A 26514-nucleotide genomic window follows, 5' to 3' on the forward strand; every position below is an offset into this window, starting at 1 on the left:
TTTTAGTAGAGACGGGGTTTCACCGTGTCAGCCAGGATGGTCTTGATCTCCTGACCTCGTGATCCACCCGTCTCGGCCTCCCAAAGTGCTGGGATTACAGGCTTGAGCCACCGCGCCCGGCCTAGAATTTAGATTATTTTACTTTGATCATCCAGTCAAGGATACAGTCATTAATTCTGGGTGGGGTGGAGTTGTGAGAAAAAGACTACGCCAGGCGCGGTGGCTCACGCCTGTAATCCCAGCACTTTGGGAGGCCAAGGCGGGTGGATCACAAGGTCAGGAGTTCAAGACCAGCCTGGCCAAGATGGTGAAATCTCATCTCTACTAAACATACAAAAAAAAAAAAAAAATTAGCTGGGCATGATGGTGGGCGCCTGTAATCCCAGCTACTCGGGAGGCTGACGTAGGAGAATTGCTTGAACCCAGGAGACAGAGGTTTCAGTGAGCTGAGATTGCGCCACTGCACTCCAGCCTGGGTGACAGACTGGAGTCTCCATCTCAAAAAAAAAAAAAGAGAGAAAAAGACTAAAGCCCTAATCCTAATCCCATGAGGGTATCAAAGGAACTTCCCAGCCCTTGAGAATTCTAGAATGCATGGCCCATTACCCTCTCTCAGTAGCTATGAAGTGAAATTGTGTGTTTCACCAGCTGACTTGGATGACAAAAAAAAAAAAAAAAAGAAAGAAAGAAATAGAAACAAATAAAAAAAAAGCATACAAAAAATTAGAAAGAAAGAAGGAAGGAAGGGAGGGAGAGAGGGAGGGAGGGAGGGAAGAAAGGAAGGAAGGAAGAAAGGAAGGAAGGAATGAAGGAAAGAAAAGAAAGAAAACAAAACAAAACAGACTTGGATGACTTCACCTTCCAGGGATGATTTTCCAGCGCTATGAGAAAAATTGAAAACTCAGCTAACTTTTCCTCAGAGCATGAGATTTTTGGGGGCCTAGAAGCACAATAGAATTCCCGACCAGTCTCTATTAGTGATGGTCATTCCACTTGGAGAACTGAAAAAATGACATAGGTTTGAGCTTTTTCATAGTAAAATTGGTGGGTGGGGAAGGAGAATGTCACTGTTTTCACATTTTTTAAAGTTATGATCAAATACTCAGAAAATGTGTGCAGAAAATGTGCTGGATTTTAATTTTTAAATTTTGGGGGGATTATAATTTTTTTGACAACGAAAATTTCAGTCTAGCTTCTGGTTCTTTCAGCAGATGTGGTCAGGTTAACTAATGCAGAAAGGGCTGTCAGTGGCTGGAGTGCAGTCACAGGATCATGGCTCACTGCAGCCTTGAAAAAAAAAAAAAAAAAGGGGGTGGCCGGGCCCGGGGGCCCTACCCTGTAATCCCAGCAATTAGGGAGGCCAAGACGGGCGGATCACGAGGTCAGGAGATCGAGACCATCCTGGCTAACACGGTGAAACCCCGTCTCTACTAAAAAATACAAAAAAACTAGCCGGGCGAGGTTGCGGGCGCCTGTAGTCCCAGCAACTCGGGAGGCTGAGGCAGGAGAATGGTGTAAACCTGGGAGGCGGAGCTTGCAGTGAGCTGAGATCCGGCCATTGCAGCCCAGCCTGGGCGACAGAGCGAGACTCTGTCTCAAAAAAAAAAAAAAGAAAAGAAAAGAAAAAAGGAGGGGGGCTGTCAGATGAGTTTCCCCGCCTAGTGACTTTCACTGTTGCTGGAGCTACTACTCCCTTTCCACTAAGGAAAAAAAGAATCGGCCAGGCGCAGTAGCTCACTCCCGTAATCACAACACTTTGGAAAGCCTTTGAAGAGCCCAGGAGTTTGAGACCAGCCTGGGCAACATGGTGAAAAACCCCGTCTCTACAAAAAAAAAAAGTGGCTGGGCGTGGCCTGCCAGTCCCAGCTACTCCAGGAAGGCTGGTGGGAGGATGGTTTTGAATCCAGAGGTTGAGGCTGGTAGACCACCACCTCCCTAAGAGTGAGACCATGTCCTACAATAAAAAACAGGTTTTAAATAATTAAAAGTGGCTCATGCCCGGCCCTATTATTATTATTATTATTATTATTTTTTTTTTTTTTTTTTTTGAGACGGGTGGCTCTGTGAAGCGTGCATCAGATCTCCCATCGCCTCCATCCCTCAGCTCAGCTGGGATGGCCACTAAATGCAATGAGGGTTTCACCTCTCCTCCCATTCATAACCTCCCAAAGTGCTGAGACTTGTAAACTATTATTATTATTATTGTGTGCACAGGATGGGTATTGTTCATCACGCGCCAGGCATGGAAAGCAGAATCAGTGCAATCGCCCTCCATCGTCTGCTTCAGTAACTTCGTTAAGCATCCTACGCCTGGCTAATTTTAGTGGTTTCGCCATATTTGGGCAGGTAGTCTCGAACTCTGACTCAGGTGATCCCACCCGTTGGCCTACTTAGAAGTGCTGGGATTACAGGTGTGACCGTGCCCGGCCTGTGTTTATCTTTACAATGAATATGAAATTTGATAAAGGGTTGTGGAGATACTTATGTGCTCTATTCTGTTGTTTTTCTTTTTGCTTTTTTTTTTTTTCTTTTTTTTTTTTTTTTGAGGCGGAGTCTCTGTCCCACAGGCTCTGCTGGAGTGGAGTGGCGGATCTCGGCTCACTGCAAGCTCCCACGCCTCCCGGGTTCCATTCCTGCCTCAGCCTCCCAGCTGGGGACTGCAGGCACCACGCTCGGCTAATTTTTATTATTTTTAGTAGAGCGGGTTTCACGTCATTGTAGGATGGTCTCGATCTCCTGACCTACGATCCGCCCTCTCGGCCTCCCAAGTGCTGGGATTACAGGCAGGAGGGCCCAGGCCACTGCTTCCCGGCCTCTGTTTTGTTCAAAGCATCATCTTGGAGGCTGCATGTTGTCGGTCAGGAGGCTTCATGGAAATGTTTAGCCAAGTCCAAAGAATAAGCAGATGTGGCATATGTTGGCTCGCCTGTAATCCCAATAAGTGCTGACTCCTTGCATTCTGAGGAGTTTGGGATTCCAATTACCTGGGCAACATAGTAGGACCGTCTCAGCAAAATAAAAACTTAACAAAATTTAGCTGGGGTGGTGGATGCCTGTGATCTCAGCTACTTGAGAGGCTGAGGTCGGAGGATCCCTTGGGCCTGGGAAGTAGAAACTGCAGTGAGCTGTGATGTCACAACTGCACTCCAGCCTGGGTGACAGAACGAGATCCTATCTCAAAAAAAAAAAAAAGCAGAAATGAGCAAACATGGCTTCTTACGTTTGTCTCACATCCCAAACTACTAAACGGTCATTTTACCGATATTACCTCCAAAGATACAACGATAGAACCAAAAACCTAGAAACTCTTTCTCAAGCTTCCATATTACTTCTCTGCACTTCAGTTCATCTTTACTTATTATTATTATTTTTTAAAGAGATGGGATCTCACTTTGTCATCCAGGCTGAAGTGCAGTGGCACAATTATGGCTCACTGCAGCCTCGATCTCCTGGGCTCCAAGTGATCCTCCCACCTGAGCCTCCTGAGTAGCTGGGACTACAGGCACATACCACCACACCCGGCTAATTTTGTTTATTTTTTGTAGTGATTGGGTCTCACTATGTTGCCCAGGCTGGTCTCAAACTTTTGAGCTCAAGTGATCCTCCTGCCTTGGCCTTCCAAAGTGTTGGGATTACAGGTGGGAACCGCTGCGCTCAGCCCAATTCCTCTTAAAATGGGGGAAGGGAGTCCTTAGGTGGTCTTCAAGGTCCCTGCTAGCTGCCCACCTTTATGTCCACAGGCACTTATAAATGTATTGATTTAGGTCATGCTGTAGAGCAGCAGTTCTGGTTGTCTACACATTAGGAATAATTAGGAAATTTGTAGATCACAATCACTGGGAGTGAGACACAGGCATTGTGTTGATTAACTTAACAAAAAAACAAGATGATAAATAGAATTGGAGAAGCCAAGCAGGTTAAGTACATTAGTCCAAGTATAATATATTTGGCTTCATATTAACTGTAAAAACAACACTTTTGGCCAGGCGCGGTGGCTCACGCCTGTAATCCCAGCACTTTGGGAAGCTAGGGCGGGCAGATCATGAGGTCAGGAGATCAAGACCATCCTGGCTAACACGGTGAAACCTTGTCTCTACTAAAAATAAAAAAAATCAGGAAGGCGTAGTGGCACGCGCCTATAATCCCTGCTACTCAGGAGACTGAGGCAGGAGAACGCCTCTGACCCGGAGGTGGAGGATTGCAGGAGCCGAGATGGCACCCATTGCACTCCAGCCTGGTGCACAGAGGGAGACTCTGTCTCAAACAAAAAAAAACAGGTCGGGCGCAGGCTCGTGCCTGTAATCCCAGCATTTGGGAGGCCAAGACGGGCAGATCATGAGGTCAGGAGATCAAGACCATCCTGGCTAACAAGGTGAAACCCCATCTCTACTAAAAATACAAAAAATTAGCCGGGCGTGGTGGCAGGCGCCTGTAGTCCCAGCTACTTGGGAGGCTGAGGCAGGAGAATGGCGTGAACCCGGGAGCTGGAGCTTGCAGTGAGCTGAGATCGCGCCACTGCACTCCAGCCTGGGTGGGCCACAGAGCCAGACTCGGTCTCAAAAAAAAAAAAAAAAAAAAAAAAAAAAAAACCACAAACTATCACTTTTTTAGATATGTATAAATGCATTTCTTTGCAAGTTCAAGGTAAGAACTTGATTCTGTCGCTGTGAATGAAAAGGATTACAAACTCTGATGTTTAGAATTAGTCAAATCTAGGTCAGGCGCAGTGGCTCAGGCCTGTAATCCCAGCACTTTGGGAGGCCGAGGCTGGCCGATCACCTGAGGTTGGGAGTTCAAGACCAGCCTGGATCACTTGAGCTCAGGAGTTGGAGACCAGCCTGGCCAACATTGTGAAACTCTGTCTCTACTAAAAATACAAAAACTTTTTAAAAAGTCAAATCTAGATTCATGGTTAATGATGTGCTTATTTCACATTGCATGTTTGTATCAAAACATCCCATGTAGGTAAAGCATAGATAGGCACAGAGAAAAGAAAAGAAGACAAAAAATAAGAGAAAAGATGGCCAGGCGCGGTGGCTCACGCCTATAATCCCAGCACTTTGGGAGGTCAAGGCGTGCGGATCACCTGAGGTTAGGAGTTCAAGACCAGCCTGGCCAACATGGCGAAACCCCCGTCTGTACTAAAAATACAAAAATAGGCCGGGCGCGTGGCTCAGGCCTGTAATCCCATCACTTTGGGAGCCCGAGGTGGGCAGATCACGAGGTCAGGAGATTGAGACCATCCTGGCTAACATGGTGAAACCCTGTCTCCACTAAAAATACAAAAAGAAATTAGCCGGGCGTGGTGGCGGGCGCCTGTAGTCCCAGCTACTGGGGAGGCTGAGGCAGGAGAATGGCGTGAATCCGGGAGGCGGAGCTTGCAATGAGCCGAGATCTCGCCACTGCACTCCAGCCTGGGCGACAGAGCGAGACTCCGACTCAAAAAAAAAAAATAAATAAATAAAAATAAATAAATAAATAATAATAATAATCCCAGCTACTCTGGAGGCTGAGGCAGGAGAATCGGTTGAACCTGGCAGGGGGAGGTTGCAGTGAGCCGAGATCGTGCCATTGCACTCCAGCCTGGAGTTTTTTCAAAAGAAAAACTCCGTCTTAAAAGAAAAGAAAAAAGAAAACACGCACAAAAAACTTATGTACACCATAAATATATACACCTACTAAGTGCCCACAAAAATTGAAAACAAACAATCCATGATTAAAAGCTTTTATATTAACAGAGGACCTCTGACCAGAAAGAGCCGACAGGGGGCGATCCTGGATGATCTGGAGCCGTCAATTGCGAGACGCGGAAGATTATGGGACTTGTAGTTTTTCTCTGATAATTTAATCTTTCTGGACTACATGTCCCAAAATGCAAATGTAATCAGACAGCCCCGCTGTGGGGTATGAAGTGTCCGCAGAGCTGTGAGAGGTAAGTGTGTTCTGTGCGTGCTGCGGGTTTCTAGAAGTTGTGGATTTCTTGTGAGGGATTCTATTTCTCCTCTTTGCCCTTAGTGGGACCTGGAAGAGAGCAGTTGTTCGGCTGATGCACGTTTTCAGCTGGGGTTTCCCTGGCCCTTTGGTCTCGGGAAACCGGAATGTGTGTTTGTTTAGCTGTTCACGTGTTACTGTGGAATGTCAAGGAGAAAGCGGGGTCCTGATCTCAGATCTGGAAAGCCAAGCATAAAATAATGTTTACATACGGGTTGCATGTCACTAGAGGATTTATGCATTATATCAAATAATATGTCAAAGGGTTTTTTTTGAGACGGAGTCTCGCTTCTTCGCCCAGGCTGGAGTGCAATGGCGCGACCTTGGCTCACTGCAACCTCCCACTCCCGGGTTCAAGCAATTCTGTCTCAGCCTCCCCAGTAGCTGGGATTACGGGCACGTGCCACCACTCCCGGCTAAATTTTTTTGTAGGTTTAGTAGAGACGGGGTTTCACCATGTTGGTCAGGCATGTCTGGAACTCCTGATCTCAAGTGATCTGCCTACCTCAGCCTCCCAAAGTGCTGGGATTTCAGACGTGAGCCACAGCACCCGGCCCTATATAGTTACAGCTAGAAAAGCTGACAGGCAGGGGTCTTGTCTCTCTGATGTATCCAAGTAGCAGAGCTTGCAGTGGAAGGTAAACTAAAATAAGGGGGAAATGAAAAAATAAAAGGAGTGTGTATGTGTGCTTAATTACATGAACAAAATCAAACAAAACCTGACTTATTAGGGCCAGGCTTGGAGGCTCACACCTGTAATCCCAGCACGTTGGGAGGCTGAGGTGGGCAGATCACTAGAGCTCAGGAGTTCGAGAGCAGCCTGGCCAACATGGTGAAACCCCGTCTCTACTAAAAATACAATAATTAGCTGGGCATGGTGGCGCTCACCTATAGTCCCGGCTATTCTGGAGTCTGAGGCAGGAGAATCACTTGAACCCGGGAGGCAGAGGTTACAGTGAGCCAAGATCATGCCACTGCACTCCAGCCTGGGTGACAGAGTGAGATGCTGGCTCAAAAAAGAATGAATGGGGCCGGGTGCGGTGGCTCACGGCTGTAATCCCAACACTTTGGGAGGCCGAGGCAGGCAGATCACCTGAGGTCAGGAGTTTGAGACCAGCCTGGCCAACATGGTGAAACTCCGTCTCTAGTAAAATACAAAAAAATTAGCTGGGTGTGGTGGCACACGCCTGTAATCCCGCTATTTGGGAGGCTGAGGCAGGAGAATCACTTGAACCTAGGAGGCGGAGGTTGCAGTGAGATGAGATTGCGCCACTGTACTCTAGCCTGGGCAACGGAGGGACGCTCTGTCTCAAAAAACAAAACAAACAAAGAAACAAAAAATGAGAAAAAAAAAACCCCACTTTCTCACATGAGGTTTCTTTTTCTCTAGAATGAAGATGAGCTTTGGGTTGACTTTCAAGTCAGCAAAAGGCCATTGGATCGCAAACCCCAGCTGGCAGTGCTCGAAAGCTTCCATTGGGTTATTTGTGCCAGCAAGTCCTCCTTTGGACCCTGAGAAGGTCAAAGAGTTACAGCGCTTCATCACACTTTCCAAGAGACTCCTCGTAATGACTGGGGCAGGAATCTCCACCGAGTCGGGGATACCAGACTACAGGTCAGAAAAGGTGGGGCTTTATGCCCGCACTGACCGCAGGCCCATCCAGCATGGCGATTTTGTCCGGAGTGCCCCAATCCGCCAGCGGTACTGGGCGAGAAACTTTGTGGGCTGGCCTCAATTCTCCTCCCACCAGCCTAACCCTGCACACTGGGCTTTGAGTACCTGGGAGAAACTCGGAAAGCTGTACTGGTTGGTGACCCAAAATGTGGATGCCTTGCACACCAAGGCAGGGAGTCGGCGCCTGACAGAGCTCCACGGATGCATGCACAGGTGCAGGAGGTGTACATGATTTGAACGCAAACCCGTGTGTTGTTTTGGGAGAGTAGGAACCTTGGCTGTCTTGATCACCGCAGTCTTAGACCTTGAGAAAAGGATTTCAGAACAAGTTGTTTATTTTGGAGTTGATTCCAGTAAATTCATTGATGGAGTGAGGACGTAAAACAGAAAAGAGAGGAAAGCCAGGAAAGGGTGTGTTAATGAGTAGGTTACTGCTTTGGGCACTGGGGTTCAGTCCTGTGAGGAACCCTCCAACTGTCTAGGACATGTCTGAGGATTGCTCAGTGAAACTTGAGGGCTGGGGCTGGGCGCAGTGGCTCATGCCTGTAATCCCAGCACTTTGGGAGAATAAGGCGGGCAGATCATGTGAGCTCAGGAGTTCGAGACCAGCCTGGCCAACATGGTGAAACCCCATTTCTACTAAAAATACAAAAATTAGGCGGTCATGGTGGCACATGCCTGTAATCCCAGCTACTTGGGAGGCTGAGGCTGGAAAATCTCTTGGGAGGCAGAGGTTGCTGCAGTAAGCCAAGATTGCACCACTGCACTCCAGACTGGGCAACAGAGCAAGACTCCATCTCAAAAAAAGAAAGTCGAGCTGAAATAAGAGGCCTAGAGGCAGCCAGACGGCGATCGCAGATCGAGACCATCCTGGAGCAACATCGGTGAACCCCGCCTTCATTGTGAAAAATACAACTATGCCTGGCGGTGGGATGCCAGTCCAGTTACCGAGTAGTGCTGAGGCGGGAGAATGAGTGGGATAGCCAGAGTGAATGGAGATCCGTCATTAAAGACCTTCCGAGCCTGGGCGACAGAGCAAGACCTCGCCTCAAAAAAAAAAAAAAAAGTTGAGGATGGTGCACAATGGCTTATGCCTGTAATCCTAGCACTTTGGAAGGCTGAGACAGGAAGACTGCTTGAGGCCAACAGTTCAGGACCAACCTGGCCAACACAGTGAGACTCTGTCTCTATATAAATAAAGTAAATTATATATATACACACACACACACACACACATATATATATATGTTTTTTTTTAAGAAAAGTTGAGGCCTGTTGTGGTGGCTCACGCCTGTAATCCCAGCACTTTGGAGGTCAGGGGTTCAAGATCAACCTGGTCAACATGGTGAAACCCCGTCTCTACTAAAACTACAGAAATTTGTTGGACGTGGTGGCACATACCTGTAATTCCAGCTACTCAGGAGGCTGAGGCAGGAGAATTGCTTGAACCTGGGAGGTGGAGGTTCCAGTGAGCTGAGATCATGCCACTACATGCCAGCCTATAGGCAACAGGAGCAAAGTTCGTCTCAAAAGTTAAGCAAGCTTAGGTGATTTTTTTCTTTTTCTTTCTTTTTTGAGACGGAGTCTCGGCTTCTGTCGCCCAGGCTGGAGTGCTGTGGCCGGGTCTCAGCTCACTGCAAGCTCCGCCCGGTTCCCCGCCATTCTCCTGCCTCAGCCTCCCGGTAGCTGACTACAGGCGCTCGCCACCTCGGCCTCGGGCTAAGTTTTTTGTATTTTTAGTAGAGATCGGGTTTCACTGTTAGCCAGGGATGGTCTCGGGATCTCTGACCTCGCGGATCCGGCCTGCCTCGCCTCCCAAAGTGCTGGGATTACAGGCTTGAGCCAATCACACCTCGGCCCCTTTTTCTCTTTTTCTTTCTTTTCTTTGTGTTTGTGTGTGTGCACGCATGTGTGTGACAGTTTCCTCACCTGTCACACAGACTGGAGTGCAGTGGTGTGATTATAGCTCACTATAGCCTCAACTCCTGGGCTCAAGTGATCCTTTCACCCCAGCTTCCTAAGTAGCTGGGACTACAGGCAAACGCCACCATGCCCAGCTAATTTTTTTTTTTGAGACTCCAGTCTCGCTTCTGCCGCCCAGGCTAGGAGTGCATGGCCGATCTCGCTCACTGCAAGCTCCTCATCTCCGGGTTTACGCATTCTCCTGCCTCAGCCTCCCGGGAAAGAAGCTGGGACTACAGGCCCGCCACCTCGGGCCTCGCTAATTTTTTGTATTTTTTAGTAGAGACGGGTTTCACTGCGGGTCTCGATCTCCTTGACTCAGGATCCTACTCGGGCCTCGGCCTCCCAAAGTGCTGGGATTACAGGCGTGAGCCACTGCGCCCGGCGTTAATTTTTAATTTAATTTTTATTTTTTTGTAGAGATGAAGTCTTACTATGTTGCCCAGGCTGGTCTCAAACTCCTGGGCTCACATGATCCTCCTGCCTTGGCATCTCAAAGTGCTGGGATTACAAGTGTAAGCCACTGTGCTTGGCCCTGAAGCTAGGGTATTTATTCACCATCTTTCATCCCTCATGGGTCCAGGATCACTCTAGGGAAATTGATTCCCTAACATTTTGACTCTGCTCCTCCCAAGGAGGCTTCCATGGGCAGAGAACATCTGAAGCAAGACAGACACAGGAAACTGCTTGTAAGAAAACTGTGTGCACCAGGGTGCTGTGGTTCATATCTGTCATCCCAGCAACTCAAGAGGCCAAGGCAGGAGGATTGCTTGAGGTTAGGAGATCAAGACCAGCCTGGGTAACACAGCCAGACTCCGTCTTTACAAAAAAAAATTTAAGAAAGGAAATTGGCCAGGTGCGGTGGCTCACGCCTGCAATCTCAGCACTTTGTGAGGCTGAGTCGGACAGATCACCTGAGGTCAGGAGTTCAAGACCAGCCTGACCTACATGGAGAAACCCCGTCTCTACTAAAAATACAAAATTAGCCGGGCGTGGTGGTGCATGCCTGTAATCCCAGCTACTCGGGAGGCTGAGGCAGGAGAATTGCTTGAACCTAGTAGGTGGAGGTTGTGGTGAGCCGAGATTGTGCCACTGCACTCCAGCCTGCAGCCTGGGCAACAAGAGCGAAACTCCATCAAAAAAAAAAAAAACAGAGAGAAAGGAAACTGGGATGGGTGCGGTGGCTCATGCCTGTAATCTCAGCACTTTGGGAGGCAGAGAGGCAGGCAAATCACTTGAGGTCAAGAGTCTGAGACCATCCTGGCTGACACAGTGAAACCCCATCTCTACTAAAAATACAAATATTTGCTTACCTCTATCTTAGCCTGTTTTTTGTTGTTGGTGGTTTTTTGTTTTGTTTTGTTTTGTTTTTGAGATGCAGTCTCACTCTGTCACCCAGGCTGGAGTGTGCAGCCGCCCGATCTTGGCTCACTGTAACCTCTGCCTCCTGGGTTCAAGTAATTCTCCTGTCTCAGCCTCCCGAGTAGCTGGGATTACAGGTGCGCGCCGCTACACCCGGCTAATTTTTTTGTATTTTTGTAAAGACGGGGTTTCACCATGTTGGCCAGGCGGGTCTCAAACTCCTGATCTCAAGTGATCCACCCACCTTGACCGCCCAAAGTGCTGGGATTATGGGTGTGAGCCACCGCGCCCGGCCTGGCCTTTTCTTCTTATTTAGACAGGGTCTGGCTCTGACACCCAGGCTAGAGTGCAATGGTGCCATTATAGCTCCCTGTAACCTAGAACTCCTAGGTAATTAGAACTCCAGCTAATTAAAAAAAATATTTTTTGGCCAGGCATGGTGGTTCACATCTGTAGACTCAGCACTTTGGGAGGCTGAGGTGGGTAGATCACAAAAATTAGCTGGGCCTGGTGGCAGGCGCCTGTAATCCCACCTGCTCGGGAGGCTGAGGCAGGAGAATCGCTTTAGCCCAGAAGGCGGAGGTTGCAGTGAGCCGAGATCGCGCCATTGCACTCCAGCCTGAGCGACAGAGCAAGACCCCGTCCCAAAAAACAAAAAGACAAGAAAAAAAAATTTTTTTTTTGTAGAGACAGGGTCTTGCTATCTACCCAGACTGGTCTGGAACTCCTTGGCTCAAGTGATTCTCTTTACTCTCCCAAAGTGCTGGGGTTATAAGGTGTGAGCCACCATACCTGGCCACAGGGGGCCTTTTTTTTTTTTTTTTTTTTGAGACGGAGTCTCGCCTGTCACCCAGGTGGCTGGAGTGCAGGCCGATCTCAGCTCACTGCAAAGCTCCGGCCTCCGGTTTACCATTCTCCTGCCTCAGCCTCCCCGAAAGTAGCTGGGACTACAGGCTCCTACCACCTCGGCCTCCTCGCTAAGTTTTTTTGTATTTTAAGAGACGGGTTTCACTGTAGGCCAGCTGCATGTCTCGACTCGACCTCGCGGATCCACCCGCCTCGCCTCCCAAAGTGCTGGGATTACAGGCTTGAGCTATCAAGGCTCGCCCACAGGGGCCTTTAAGAGAAGAAAATCAACATAATCTGATGGCTGACTAGAACTAAAAGGAGAAAAATGAGGCTGGATGTGGTGGCTCACACCTGTAGTCCCAGCACTTTGGAAGGCTAAGGCAGGAGGATTGCTTGAGCCTAGGAGTTCGAGGCTGCAGTGAGCTATAATCATGCCACTGCACTCCAGGTAAGAGCTACCACGCCTGGCCAAGACCCTGTCCCTTAAAAAAATAAAAAAATAGGCCGAGCGTCGTGGCTCATGCCTGTAATCCCAGCACTTTGGGAGGCCGAGGCGGGTGGATCACCTGAGGTCAGAAGTTTGAGACCAGCCTCAACATGGAGAAACCCTATCTCTACTAAAAATACAAAATTAGCCGGACGTGCTGGCACATGCTTGTAATCCCAGCAACTTGGGAGGCTGAGGCAGGAGAATTGCCTGAACCTGGGAGGCGGAGGTTGTGGTGAGCTGAGATCGTGCCATTGCACTCTGGCCTGGGCAACAAGAGCGAAACTCTGTTTCAAAAAAATAAATAAATAAATAAATACAATAAATAATAAAAATAAAAATAAAAAAATAAAAACAGACACAAAATGCTCCCCCACACTGGCTCAAGCTCTGGTGATTACAGAGGTGAAAAGGAGGGCCGGGTGTGGTGGTTCACACCTGTAATCCCAGCACTTTGGGAGGCCGAGGTGGGTGGATCACCTGAGGTCGGAAGTTTGAGACCAGCCTGACCAACATGGAGAAACCCCGTCTCTACTAAAAATACTAAAAAAATTAGTTGGGTGTTGTGGCGCATGCCTGTAATCCCAGCTACTCAGGAGGCTGAGGCAGGAGAATCACTTGAGCCCACGAGGAGGAGGTTGCAGCGAGCCAAGATCGTGCCATTGCACTCCAGCCTGGGCAATAAGAGTGAAACTCCCTCTCAAAAAAAAAAAAAAAAAAAAAAAAAGAGGTGAGAAGGGAACGAACCAGGAGACACTGTGTCCTGGAAACCAAGAAGGAGAAGCATTTTAGAGGGGATGGTGATAGACAGTGGCAAATGCGGCAGATGAGCAAGGGAAAGGATAGAGGGAAAAACGCAGGTTTGGGCACTAAGGAAACCAGCAGGCAAAGCATTTGCAGTCATGTTAAGCATAAAAGTGAGCTATAGCAGAAGGTTAGGAAGGAGTGTACAGGAAGGAAACAGACGGGCCGGGCGCAGTGTTTCACACCTGTAATCCCAGCACTTTGGGAGGCCAAAGTGGGAGGATCACTTGAGGCCAGGAGGTTGAGGCTGCAGTTAGCTGAGATCATGCCACTGCATTCCAGCCTGGGCAACAGCCAGACCCTGTCTCCAAAAAAATATATATATATAAAATAGAAAGTATGGCTAAAATGGGGTGGGGATTGTGTGTTAGGGAAAGAAACAGCAATGGAAGGGCTGAAAATGGTTGGGGACGAAACATCTCTGACAGCTTTGTCCCTCCCAAGGACATACTGTTCAGTCAGCGTCTTCCTTGGTTCCAGGGTCCTGTGCTTGGATTGTGGGGAACAGACTCCCCGGGGGGTGCTGCAAGAGCGCTTCCAAGTCCTGAACCCCACCTGGAGTGCTGAGGCCTATGGTCTGGCTCCTGATGGTGACGTCTTTCTCTCAGAGGAGCAAGTCCGGAGCTTTCAGGTCCCATCCTGCGTTCAATGTGGAGGCCATCTGAAACCAGATGTCGTTTTCTTCGGGGACACAGTGAACCCTGACAAGGTTGATTTTGTGCACAAGCGTGTAAAAGAAGCCGACTCCCTCTTGGTGGTGGGATCATCCTTGCAGGTATCTGACTTGGCCAGAGTGGTAACCGCCCCCTGTGCGGGATTGGGAGTCCTGGAGAGACCCCCTGTTTGGTTTAACTTTTTCTAGAGCTAGAGAACCTAGACATTCTTATGTGTGTCTTTTACCCATGCAGGTATACTCCAGTTACAGGTTTATCCTCACTGCCCAGGAGAAGAAGCTGCCGATTGCAATACTGAACATTGGGCCCACACGGTCAGATGACTTGGCATGTCTGAAACTGAATTCTCGTTGTGGAGAGTTGCTGCCTTTGATAGACCCACGCTGACCACAGCCTGATGTTCCAGAACCTGGAACAGGGACTCTCACTTGAGTCTTGCTGCTAAAGGTAATTGCCTTCTCAGATAACAGATTCCAGTTCCCATTCGACAGAGTAGGGTGCACTGACAAAGTATAGAAGGTTCTAGGTATCTTAATGTGTGGATATTCTTAATTAAAACTCATTTTTTAAAAATAAATTTGTTCAGCTTTATATGAAATGCTTCATGAATTTGTATGTCATGCTTGCACGGGGGTCATGCTAACCTTCTCTGTATCATTCCAATTTTAGTATATGTGCTGCTGAAGAGAGCACTAACACTAATTTTTTTCTTTTTTTTTTTTTTGAGACAGGGTCTGACTCTATCACCCAGGCTGAAGTGCAATGACCTGACCTCAGCTCACTGCAACTTCTGCCTCCCAGGTTCAAGCCATTCTCCCACCTCTGTCTCTCAAGTAGCTAGGACTACAGGCGTGCACCACCATGCCCAACTAATTTTTTGTATTTTTTGTACAGACAGGGTCTCACTTTGTCACCCAAGCTGGTCTCGAAGTCCTGAGCTCAAGCCATCCACCCGCCTCAGCCACCCAAAGTGCTGAGATTATAGGCATGAGCTACCACACCCGGCCAAAACTTTTTTTTTTTTTTGAGACAGAGTCTCGCTCTGTTGCCCAGGCTGGAGTGCAGTGTTGCGATCTCACCTCGTTGCAACCTCCGCCTCCCGGGTTCAAGTGATTCTCCTGCCTCAGCCTCCCAGCAACTGAGATTTGTGCATGTACCACACCACACCTGGCTACTTTTTTTTTTTTTTTTTTGAGACTTGAGTTCTGCTTCTGTCAGCTTCAGGCTGGAGTGTGTGCAGTGGGCTTGTGATCTCAGCTCACTACAAGCCTCAGCCTCCCCGGTTCATGCCATTCTCCTGCCTTCAGCGCCTCCCCGAGTAGCTGGAACTACAGGTGCCCCACCAGCCTCGGGCTGGTTTTGTACTTTTTAGTAGAGATGGGGTTTCACCGGGTTAGCCAGGATGGTCTCGACCTCCTGATCTTGTGATTCACTTCCATCTCGCCTCCCAAAGTGCTGGGATTACAGGCTTGAGCCACTGCGCCTGGCCACACACCTGGCTAATTTTTTATAGTTTTGGTAGAGATGGAGTTTTACCATATTGGCCAAGCTGGTCTGAAACTCCTGACCTCAAGTGATCTGCCTGCTTGGCCTCCCAAAGTGCTGAGATTACAGGCATGAACCACCATGCCCAGGCATTGTGTTTTTTTTTTTTTTTTTGTTTTTTTTTTGAGATGGAGTCTCATTCTGTAGCCCAGACTAGAGTGCAGTGGCATGATCTTGGCTCACTGCAACCTCTGCCTCCTGGGTTTAAGCGATTCTCCTGTCTCAGCCTCCCGAGTAGTTGGGACTACAGGCGCCCCACCACCATACCCGCTAATTTTTGTATTTTCAGTAGAGACGGGGGTTTCACCATGGTGGCCAGGCTGGTTTCAAACTCCTGACCTCAAGTGATCCACCTGCCTCAGCCTCCCAAAGTACTGGGATAACAGGCATGAGCCACCGAGCCTGGCCTCAAAGCTAAATTTTTTTTTTTTGAGACGGAGTCTCGCTCTGTGGCCCAGGCTGGAGGGGGCAGGGAAGCATCTCGCTCACTGCAATCTCCACCTCCCAGGTTCACGCCTATTCTCCTGCCTCAGCCTCCCGGTAGCTGGGACTACAGGCACCCCGGCCACCTGCCTGGCTCATTTTTGTATTTTTTAGTAGAGACGGGAGCCACCCTGTTAGCCAGGATGGTCTCAATCTCCTGACCTGGTGATCCTCGGCCGCCTCCCAAAGTGCTAGGATTACAAGCTGAGCCACCGCTGCCTGGCAAAAGCTAATTTTTAATGCCATTAAGCTGCTGAAATACACGGGTTTTCAAATTCTAGACATGTAGCTCTTTAAGACACTAAATGTTCCAGAATCTGCCATTGCTTTTTCCCCACTTTTAAAAATAATAATTTTGAAATAATAATTTATACAACATAAAATATACTCTTTAAAAATGTACAATTGACTTGTTTTTTGCGCACTCCACAAAGGTGTGCTTGATCACTACTATCTAATTCTAGAACATTTTTATCATCCCAAGAAGACATTTTGGGCCCATTAGCAGTCATTTCCTGTTTCCCACCACTGCAATTATCACCCGTTAGTTCCTTACACAACTAATCATTCTGTTTCTGCCTATTCTGTCACTTCATATTTTTTTTTTTTTTTTTTTTTTTGAGACTTTAGAGTCTCAAGGCTGGCTCCAGGCTGGAGTGCAGGCCGATCTCAGCTCACTGCAGCCTCGGCCCCGGTTCACTTACCTCCCGCCTCAGCCTCCCAGTAGCTGGGACTACAGGCGCCACCTCGGCCTCCCGGCTATTTTTGTATTTCTTAGTAGAGACGGGGTTTCAATCAGGTTAGCTGTGGATGGTCTCGATCTCCTGACCTCGCGGATCTCCCATCTCGGCCTCCTCCCAAAGTGCTTGGGATTACAGGCTTGAGCCACCTCCCGCCTCGGCTCACATTTTTTGAGACTGAGTTTTGTTGCCCAGGTTGGAGTGCAATGACACGAGCATCGGCTTTTACTGTAAACCTCTGCCCGGGTTCAAGCGAGCCTCCTGCCTCAGCCTCCCAGCTGGGATTACAGGCATGCGCCACCACCGCCTGGCTAATTTTGTATTTTAGTAGAGACAGATTTCACCATGTTGGCCAGGCTGGTCTCAAACTCCTGATCTCAAGTGATCTGACCCGCTGGCCTCCCAAAAGTGCCGGGATTATAGGCGTGAGCAACCCGTGCCCAGTCAGTGGATGCCTTTTTTTTTTTTTTTTTGAGATGAGTTTCACTCTGTTGTCCAGGCTGGAGTGCAATGGCACGATCTTGGCTCACTATATCCTCCACCTCCTGGGCTCAAGCAATTCTTCTGCCTCAGCCTCCTCGAGTAGCTGGCATTACAGGCATGTGCCACCACACCTGGCAAATTTTTGTATTTTTAGTGGAGACGGGTTTCTCCATGTTGGTCAGTCTTATCTCAAACTCCTGACCTCAGGTGATCCGGGCCCACCTTTGGCCTCCCCCAAAGTGCTGGATTAAAGGCATGAGCCACTGCCTGCTTCTTTGAGACAGTGTCTGTTCTGTTGTCCAGGCTGGAGTGCAGTGACATGATCTCAGCTCACTGCAACCTCCACCTCCTGAGTTCAAGTGATCTCTTGCTTCAGCCTCCTAAGCAGCTGGGATTACAGGCACCCGCCCACCACATCCAGCTAATTTTTTGTATTTTTAGTAGATGGGTTCACCATGCTGGCCAGGCTGGCCTCAACTCCTGACCTCAGGTGATCCACCTGCCTTGGCATCCTAAAGTGCTGGGATTACAGTGAGCCACCACGCTGGCCTTATGCCTTGTTTCCTTATTTGACAGGACAGGGGTTCGAGACCAGCCAGGGCAGGATGGTGAGTCTCTGTCTCTACTTCAAAATTACAAAAAAAATTAGCTGGGCATGGTAGCGGAGCCGGTAATCCCAGCTGCTCGGGAGGCTACCAGGAGAATCGCTTGACTTCAGGAGGCGGAGGTTGCAGGAGTTGAGCTTACTGTACCCAGCCTGGGTGACATAGATCCTGTCTCAAAATAAATAAATAAATAACAAAATAAAAAAAATAAAAAGTTTTTTTTTTGTGTTTTTTTTAATTTTAAGACAGACTCTTGCTCTGTCACCCAGGCTGGAGTGCATGTAGATCTCGCTCACTGCAAGTCTTCATCTCTAGGTTCACACCATTCTCTGCCTCAGCCTCCCCGGTAGCTGGGACTACAGGCGCTTGGCCACTATGCCCTCGCTAATTTTTGTATTTTAGTAGAGACAGCTGCCACTGTGTTAGCCAGGATGGTCTCGATCTCCCAACCTCGCGGATCTGCCCACCTCGCCTCCCCAAAGTGCTGGGATTACAGGCGTGAGCCACCGCCTGGCCCATTTTATTTCTTAATAAACTAAAATCCAGATTTACCTAAGGTCACACTCATATGTCAGAGAGCTTTTCAGGACTAGAATTGAAGTAGACTTTTCTTTTTGTTTTTTTTTTTTTTTTGAGACGGAGTCTCAGCTTCTGTCACCCGGGTTGGAGTGCAGTGGCTTGATCTCAGCTCACTGCAAGCTCTGCCTCCGGTTTACGCCATTCTCCTGCCTCAGCCTCCTCCCTAGCTGGGACTACAGGTTCCGCCACCCCGCCCGCTGTTTTTGTATTTTTTTTTGAGATCGAGTCTCGGCCTGCCTCCCAGGCTGGGAGTGCAGTGGTCGGATCTCAGCTCACTGCCCGCCCCGGTTCACGCCCATTCCTCCTGCCTCAGCCTCCTCCGAGTAGCTGGGACTACAGGGCTCAGCCACCGCCTCGCTGTTTTGTATTTTTATAGAACGGGTTTCACCATGCTAGCCAGGATGGTCTCGACCTCCTGACCTCGATCCGCCTGCCTCGCCTCCCAAAGTGCTGGGATTACAGGCTTGAGCCACCATACCGCCTAGTTTTGTATTTTTTAGTAGAGACGGGTTTCACCTGCCTTAGCCAGGATGGTCTCGACCTCCTGACCTCGGATCCCCCTGTCTTGGCTCTCCCAAAGTGCTGGGACGGCAGGCTTGAGCCACCACACCCAGCCGTGAAGCAGACTTTTCTTCCAGTTTTTTCTTTTTCTTTTCTTTTTTGAGATGGAGTCTTGCTCTGTCACCAGGCTGGAGTGCAGTGCACTGAAACCCCCAACTCCAGGGTTCAAGTGATTCTCCTGCCTCAGCCTCCCAAGTAGCTGGGATTATAGGTGTGCGCCACAATGTCCAACTAATTTTTGTGTTTTTAGTAGAGACGGGGTTTCACTATGTTGGCCAGGCTGGTCTCAATCTCCTAACCTCAAGCGATCTGCCCGCCTTGGCCTCCCAAAGTGTTGGGATTACAGGCATGAGCCACCACGTCTGGCATAGTTTTTTTTCTTTTTTTAGCAATCTAATTTGTCTGCAGATCATGATCAGATTGTGGGAAAGGTGGCCAGCCTAAAGTTGAAGTAAAAACCAGTAGTACACTTGGCCAAGGAGACCAGGAATGGTTACAATGTAGTGGCCTTGCCCAAGATTTCTGCACTTAAACAAACAAAAAAAATATAATGGCCAATGGAGAGCAGATTAGGCAGCCAGGGAGGGAAGGCAGGCTCTTTTCGCACCTCAGAACTGGCATGAATGATGAAATCAAGTCTGGAGAGCCTTTGGAATGTTTGCTTTGTTCATATTTCCTCCTGAGATGGAATTCTTTCCACCAAAAAATGCACCCCAAGAGGAAGGTGGTATTTCCTGAAGCTGACACTCCTCACGTCTGTCTCCTTGCTTTAAGTCTTTTGCTTTCTACCATTGTGGCAGCTCCTAACCCACTTGCATGTACCCTTCATTAGAGTGACACACTAGTAGTGGGTGCTATCAGTTTGCCACTGGCCTGGTTCTGCGGTCCCAGCTGCACAACACCAGCCTCAAGCATAACTTTGCGTTGTGTCTCCACTCAGTTGCCTCGGCAGTTGTGCTCTGCTGTCATGGTTTTAGTAAGTGGGATTCACACAGGCAAATAGGCACATAAGACTGGAAACTTCCTCCCCACTAACTCATATTCGTCCTCTTAGTGCTCTCATAAATGGATATCCTTCTCTTACCTCTCCCTTAAATACAAGCATTTATTGACCGGGTGCGGTGGCTCATGCCTGTAATCCCAGCACTTTGGGAGCTTGAGGCGGGTGGATCTCCTGGGGTCAGGAGTTCGAGACCAGCCTGGCCAACATGGCAAAACCCTGTCTCCACCAAAAATACAAAAAATTAGCTGGGTGTGCTGGCAGGTGCATGTAATCCCAGCTACTTGGGAGGCTGAGGCAGGATAATTGCTCGAACCCAGGAGGCAGAGGTTGCAGTGAGCCGAGATTGCACCATTGCACTCCAGCCTGGGTGACAGGAGCAAAAGTCCGCTAAAAAAAACAAAAACAAAAACAAACCAAAAAACTCCAAGCATTTATTGAGCACCTACCGTAAACCAAACACTGTGCAAAGCATTTAACAATACATTAAGGCCGGGCGCGGTGGCTCAAGCCTGTAATCCCAGCACTTTGGGAGGCCGAGACGGGCGGATCACGAGGTCGGGAGATCGAGACCATCCTGGCTAACACGGTGAAACCCCGTCTCTACTAAAAAAATACAAAAAACTAGCCGGGCGAGGTGGCGGGCGCCTGTAGTCCCAGCTACTCGGGAGGCTGAGGCAGGAGAATGGCGTAGACCCGGGAGGCGGAGCTTGCAGTGAGCTGAGATCCGGCCACTGCACTCCAGCCTGGGCGACAGAGCGAGACTCCGTCTAAAAAAAAAAAAACCAATACATTAACTCACTTAATGAAAGTTTACCCCTCAAGAGATGCCTGGGCATACATAAAGGTGAACTTTTGCAAAAGTGAACTAAAGTTTTTCTGAGTGGATCAGAGGAGGACCAATAGGAAATCCAACACTCCTAGGTAGCGTGACCAACTGTCACAGATTGCCCCGTATTGAGGGGTTTCACAGGATGCAGGATTTTCAGTGTTAAAGCCAGGATGAGTTGGTCACCCTGACCATCATCCAACTCACCCAACAGAAGTTGCCCAGATATAATAATTTTTTTTGTTTTTGAGATGGAGTCTTGCTGTGTTGCCCAGGCTGGAGTTCAGTGTCATGATCTCGGCTCACTGCAAGCTTTGCCTCCCAGGTTCACGCCATTCTCCTGCCTCAGCCTCCGAGTAGCTGGGACTACAGGTGCCCGCCACCATGCCTGGCTAATTTTTTTGTATTTTTTTTAGTAGAGACGGGGTTTCACCAAGTTAGCCAGGATGGTCTTGATCTCCTGACCTCGTGATCCACCCGCCTCAGCCTCCCTAAGTGCTAGGATTACAGGCATGAGCCACCGCACCCGACTGCCCAGATATAATAATTAATTCAAAATATATTATCCTTGCTGAGATTCAATACACTGCTTTGAGATATAGATTTTTTACTTAACGTTTATGTCACAATACAGGTAATTTCTACTTCATGAAGAAAGAAATTAGACTAATCCAAGAAAGGAGGTTTTTTGTTTTGTTTTGTTTTGTTTTTTTGGAGACAGAGTCTAGCGCTGTCACCCAGGCTGGACTGCAATGGCACGATCTCACTCACTGCAACCTCTGCACCCCCGCCCCCACCCTCACCCCCGCCCCAGGTTCAAGTGATTCTCCTGCCTCAGCCTCCCAAGTAGCTGGGATTACAGGCACCTGCCACCACACCTAGCTATTTTTTGTTTTTTTTGTTTTTTTTTTGAGACGGAGTCTCGCTCTGTAGCCCAGGCTGGAGTGCAGTGGCCGGATCTCAGCTCACTGCAAGCTCCGCCTCCCGGGTTCACGCCATTCTCCGGCCTCAGCCTCCCGAGTAGCTGGGACTACAGGCGCCCTCCATCTCGCCCGGCTATTTTTTGTATTTCTTAGTAGAGACGGGGTTTCACTGTGTTCGCCAGGATGGTCTCGATCTCCTGACCTCGTGATCCGCCCATCTCGGCCTCCCAAAGTGCTGGGATTACAGGCTTGAGCCACCGCGCCTGGCCTATTTTTTGTATTTTTAGTAGAGACGGGGCTTCGCTATGTTGGCCAGATTGGTCTTGAACTCCTGACCTCGAGCAATCTGCCCGCCTCGGCCTCCCAAAGTGCTGGGATTACAGGTGTGAGCCATCGTGCCCAGCCTAGGTTTTTCTTTTTTTGTCTTTTTCTCAATTTATTAGAAAAGGAATATAGCATGGAATTAAAACTCTTAGGTAGTCAGGTGAAGTGACTCATGCTTGTAATCTCAGCACTTTGGGATGCCGAGGTGAGTGGATCACTTGAGGCCAGGAGTTTGACACTAGCCTGGCCAACATGCCAAACTCTGTCTTTACTAAAAATACAAAAATTAGCCAGGTGTGATGGTGCACACCTGTAATCCCAGCTACTACTTTTGCAGAAGTGAACTAAAGTTTTTCTGAGTGGATCAGAGGAAGGACCAATAGGAAATCCAACACTCCTAGGCAGCGTGACCAACTGTCAGAGATTGCCCAGTACTGAGGGGTTTCACAAGAACAATAATCGGCCGGGCGCGGTGGCTCACGCCTGTAATTCTAGCACTTTGGGAGGCCGAGGCGGGCGGATCACAAGGTCAGGAGATCGAGACCACGGTGAAACCCCGTCTCTACTAAAAATACAAAAAATTAGCCAGGCACGGTAGTGGGCGCCTGTAGTCCCAGCTACTCAGGAGGCTGAGGCAGGAGAATGGCGTGAACCCGGGAGGCGGAGCTTGCAGTGAGCCGAGATCACGCCACTGCACTCCAGCCTGGGGGACACAGCGAGACTCCGTCTCAAAAAAAAAAAAAAAAACACAAAAAACAATAATCACTTGAACCTGGGAGGGAGAGGCTGCAGTGAGCCAAGATCGTGCCACTGCACTCCAGCCTGGGTGACAGAGTGAGACTGTCTCAAAAACAAAACAAAACAACTCTTAGGTTATAGATTGACTTGGATTTCAACGTCCCCCACCTTTTTTTTTTGAGACAGGGTCTTGCTGTCACCCAGGCTGGAGTGCAGTGGCAGGAACAGGGCTCACTGCAGTCTCAACCTCCTTGGCACAAGGAATCCTCCCACATAGCTGGGACTACAGGTGCGTACCACCATGCCTGGATAAATTTCCGAATTTTTTGTAAAGACAGGATCTCACTATGTTGCCCAGGCTGGTCTCAAACTCCTGGACTCAAGCGATCCTCCCACATTGGTCTCCCAAAGTGCTGGGATTACAGGTGTGAGTCACCTTACCCAGCCTCAATCCCAGTTTTTCTACTTACTAGTTAGAAGACTTGGGCAGGTTATTTTTGTCTAACTTCAGGCTCTTTGTAGTTGAAGATAATAGTGGCTACCTCATTGGGTTGGTTTTAAGATTAAGCAGGGCAATGATGCATGTGAAGCTTGTAGCACAGTACCTGGCACATAATAAGGAAATGCAGTCACTATCATTAGGAGATGGACAGGATGATGGAAAAGGAAATCATCATATCTGCCTTTGGCCCACATTGAGTGCTTTTTTTGAGACAGAATCTCACTCTGTAGCCCAGGTTGGAGTGCAGTGGCATGATCTCGGCTCGCTGCAACTTTCACCTCCCGGGTTCAAGCAATTCTTGTGCCTCAGCCACCGAGTAACTGGGATTACACCCGTGGGTCTCTACACCTGGCTAATTTTAGTATTTTTAGTAGAGACGGGGATTCGCCATGTTGAACTTCCGGCCTGAAGTGATCCGCCTACCTTGGCCTTTTGAAGGGCTGGGATTACATTGTGAACCACTGCGCCTAGCTTCTTTAACTAGACTTCACAATCATCTTCCCCAGAGCTTCATATCCTTTTTGTGTACCTGTTTGTCGCTTTTTTTTTTTTTTTTTTTTTTTGAGACCACAGTCTCGCTCTCTCGCCCAGGCTGGAGTGCAGTGGCGCAATCTCGGCTCACTGCAACCTCCGCCTCCCGGGTTCACGCCATTCTCCTGCCTCAGCTTCCCGAGTAGCTGGGTCTACAGGCGCCCGCCACCATGCCCGGCTAATTTTTTTTGTATTTTTTTCTTAGTAGAGATGAGATTTCACCGTGTTAGCCAGGATGGTCTCCATCTCCTGACCTCGTGATCCATCCGCCTTGGCCTCCCAAAGTGTACCTGTTTGTCTCTTTTAAAAAAGATTGCAAACAGGGCTCGGTGGGAGGCCGAGGTGGGCCGATTACCTGAGGTCAGGAGTTCCAGACTAGCCTGGCCAACATGGTGAAAACCGTCTCTACTAAAAATACAAAAATTAAGGCCGGGCGCGGTGGCTCAAGCCTGTAATCCCAGCACTTTGGGAGGCCGAGACGGGCGGATCACAAGGTCAGGAGATCGAGACCATCCTGGCTAACCCGGTGAAACCCCGTCTCTACTAAAAAATACAAAAAACTAGCCGGGCGAGGTGGTGGGCGCCTGTAATCCCAGCTACTTGGGAGGCTGAGGCAGGAGAATGGCGTAAACCCGGGAGGCGGAGCTTGCAGTGAGCTGAGATCCGGCCACTGCACTCTAGCCTGGGCGACAGAGCGAGACTCCGTCTAAAAAAAAAAAAAAAAAAAATACAAAAATTAGCCGGGCGTGGTGGCCAGTGCCTGTAATCCCACTACTTAGGAGGCTGAGACTGAAGAACTGCTTGAGTCGAGGAGGCAGAGGCTGCAGTGAGCCAAGATCATGCCACTGCACTCTGGCCTGGGTGATAGAGCAAAACTCCATCTCAAAAAAAAAAAAAAAAAAAAGGCCAGCGCGGTGACTCACACCTGTAATCCCAGCACTTTGGGAGGCCGAGGCGGGTGGATCATGAGGTCAGGAGTTCGAGCCCATCCTGGCTAACACAGTTAAACCCCGTCTCTACTGAAAAATACAAAAAATTAGCCGGGCATGGTGGTGGGTGCCTGCAGTCCCAGCTACTCGGGAGGCTGAGGCAGGAGGATGGCGTGAACCTGGGAGGCGGAGCTTGCAGTGAGCCGAGATAGCGCCACTGCACTCTAGCCTGCGCCACAGAGTGAGATTCCATCTCAAAAAAAAAAAAAAAAAAAAAAAAAACTACTACTACTATTACTAATAATAGGCCCAGCGCGGTGGCTCACATGAGTCTGTAATCCCAGCACTTTGGGAGGCCGAGGTGGGTGGATCACCCAAGGTCAGGAGTTCGAAACCAGCCAGACTGACCAACATGGTGAAATCCCCTCTCTACTAAAAACACAAAATCAGCTGGGCATGGTGGCCGGCGCCTGTAATCCCAGCTACTTGGGAGGCTGAGGCAGGAGAATCGTTTGAACCTGGGAGGCGGAGGTTGCAGTGAGCTGAGATCGCACCATTGCACTCCAGCCTGGGCAACAAGAGCAAAATTCCGTCTCAAAAAATAAAATAAAATAAAATAAAAATAATAGTAATAAAAAGTAAAAAAAAAAAAAAATAGAAAAAGATGACAAACCAAGGCTTGCTTAATGTAATAAAGACTTTCTAAAGAAAAATTTAAGTGCATTATCCTTTCCTCTCCTTCCCCTTAGGAAAATAATATTTATTGAACATTTACTATACAACAAGCACTTAGAAAGCATTTACACAACATATTTGCACACTTAATTCCCCCAACCCTACAATATGGGCACTATTATTTCGGGTAACCTGCCCAAGGTCACCAAGAGGGTGACTAGGCCAGGAATGAAGGCCAGTCCAGTTCTGAGTTCGCTCTCGGACTTTCTGCTGTAGAAACCCGGTGGGGTAACAGCAGCTGTACCTGGGGAAGAAGGACAAAGCTCAAGAAACTTCCAGAAGTGACCCAGGCTGGGTTCTGAAAGGTAAACATGCCTTCACCAGGTAGGAAAAGGTAGGAAACAACATACAAAAGCATGGAGGTTAGACCAGCAAATCTCTTCGGTTTTTTTTCCTCCTTCAATGTGGGGGTGGAAATTTAAGTGTAGATTTGGGGCGCCTCAGAGGCCTGTGGCTCGCCCAACATCCCCTCGCCTCTCTGCTTGGCCATCTGTTCTCTCAGCTCCCCTTTGTTCCCTGCATCCCTACCCGCTAATCCGTCCCCGGGATAAAAGCAATGAAGGCGATGCCCACAGGAAACCGGCAGGGGGAGCTGGGGGACAGGGAAGAGCGACCCGGAGAGTCACATCCACGTGAGTTCGCCCTCTTTTCACACTCTAGCGCCCATTCTGTCCTTCCTGCTGGATTCTGGCCCAGGAGAAGAGCGCCGCCAGGACCCCAGGAAGCTACAGACAGAACCCTTTGCCACCTCACGCGGACGCCACTGGGGGTGGGGGTGACCATTACCAGCCACTGCGCCTGCGCCGACTCAGGTTTCTTGGGCAAGCCAGAGGGGCGGGGCCTGGGCCGGGGAGGGGCATAAGTAGACCGGGGGGCTGGGCCGCTATTGACCAATAGAAAAGAGAGATCGAGCCGGGCGCGGTGGCTCAAGCCTGTAATCCCAGCACTTTGGGAGGCTGAGACGGGCGGATCACAAGGTCAGGAGATCGAGACTATCCTGGCTAACACGGTGAAACCCCGTCTCTACTAAAAAATACAAAAAACTAGCCGGGCGAGGTGGCGGGCGCCTGTGGTCCCAGCTGCTCCGGAGGCTGAGGCAGGAGAATGGCGTAAACCCGGGAGGCGGAGCTTGCAGTGAGCTGAGATCCGGCCACTGCACTCCAGCCTGGGCGACAGAGCCAGACTCAGTCTCAAAAAAAAAAA

At 49.1% G+C, this 26514-nt stretch overlaps 1 protein-coding gene and 1 non-coding gene across 3 annotated transcripts in view; one reads left to right on the plus strand and one right to left on the minus strand.

Annotated features, from left to right (window-relative positions):
- Window positions 1-14395, plus strand: part of SIRT4 (sirtuin 4) — a 20480-nt gene extending 6085 nt beyond the window's left edge. Inside the window, exons 2-5 of one of the 2 annotated variants that reach the window (XM_003907246.5) lie at window positions 5739-5932; window positions 7382-7879; window positions 13611-13905; window positions 14039-14395. In XM_003907246.5, coding sequence (XP_003907295.1) covers window positions 5907-5932; window positions 7382-7879; window positions 13611-13905; window positions 14039-14191 — 972 coding nt within the window. In that variant the 5' untranslated portion in view covers window positions 5739-5906 and the 3' untranslated portion in view covers window positions 14192-14395. The remainder of the gene's footprint in view (window positions 1-5738; window positions 5933-7381; window positions 7880-13610; window positions 13906-14038) is intronic. The other variant, XM_021923024.2, reaches the window with a different exon arrangement.
- On the minus strand, window positions 14391-14497 carry LOC116268983. The gene has a single exon (XR_004176310.1). It is a non-coding gene; the product is annotated as a U6 spliceosomal RNA (small nuclear RNA).
- Between the last annotated feature and the right edge of the window lie 12017 nt (window positions 14498-26514).

Source organism: Papio anubis, chromosome 9, assembly GCF_008728515.1.
Source record: "Papio anubis isolate 15944 chromosome 9, Panubis1.0, whole genome shotgun sequence".
Classification (NCBI taxonomy): Eukaryota; Metazoa; Chordata; class Mammalia; order Primates; family Cercopithecidae; genus Papio; species Papio anubis.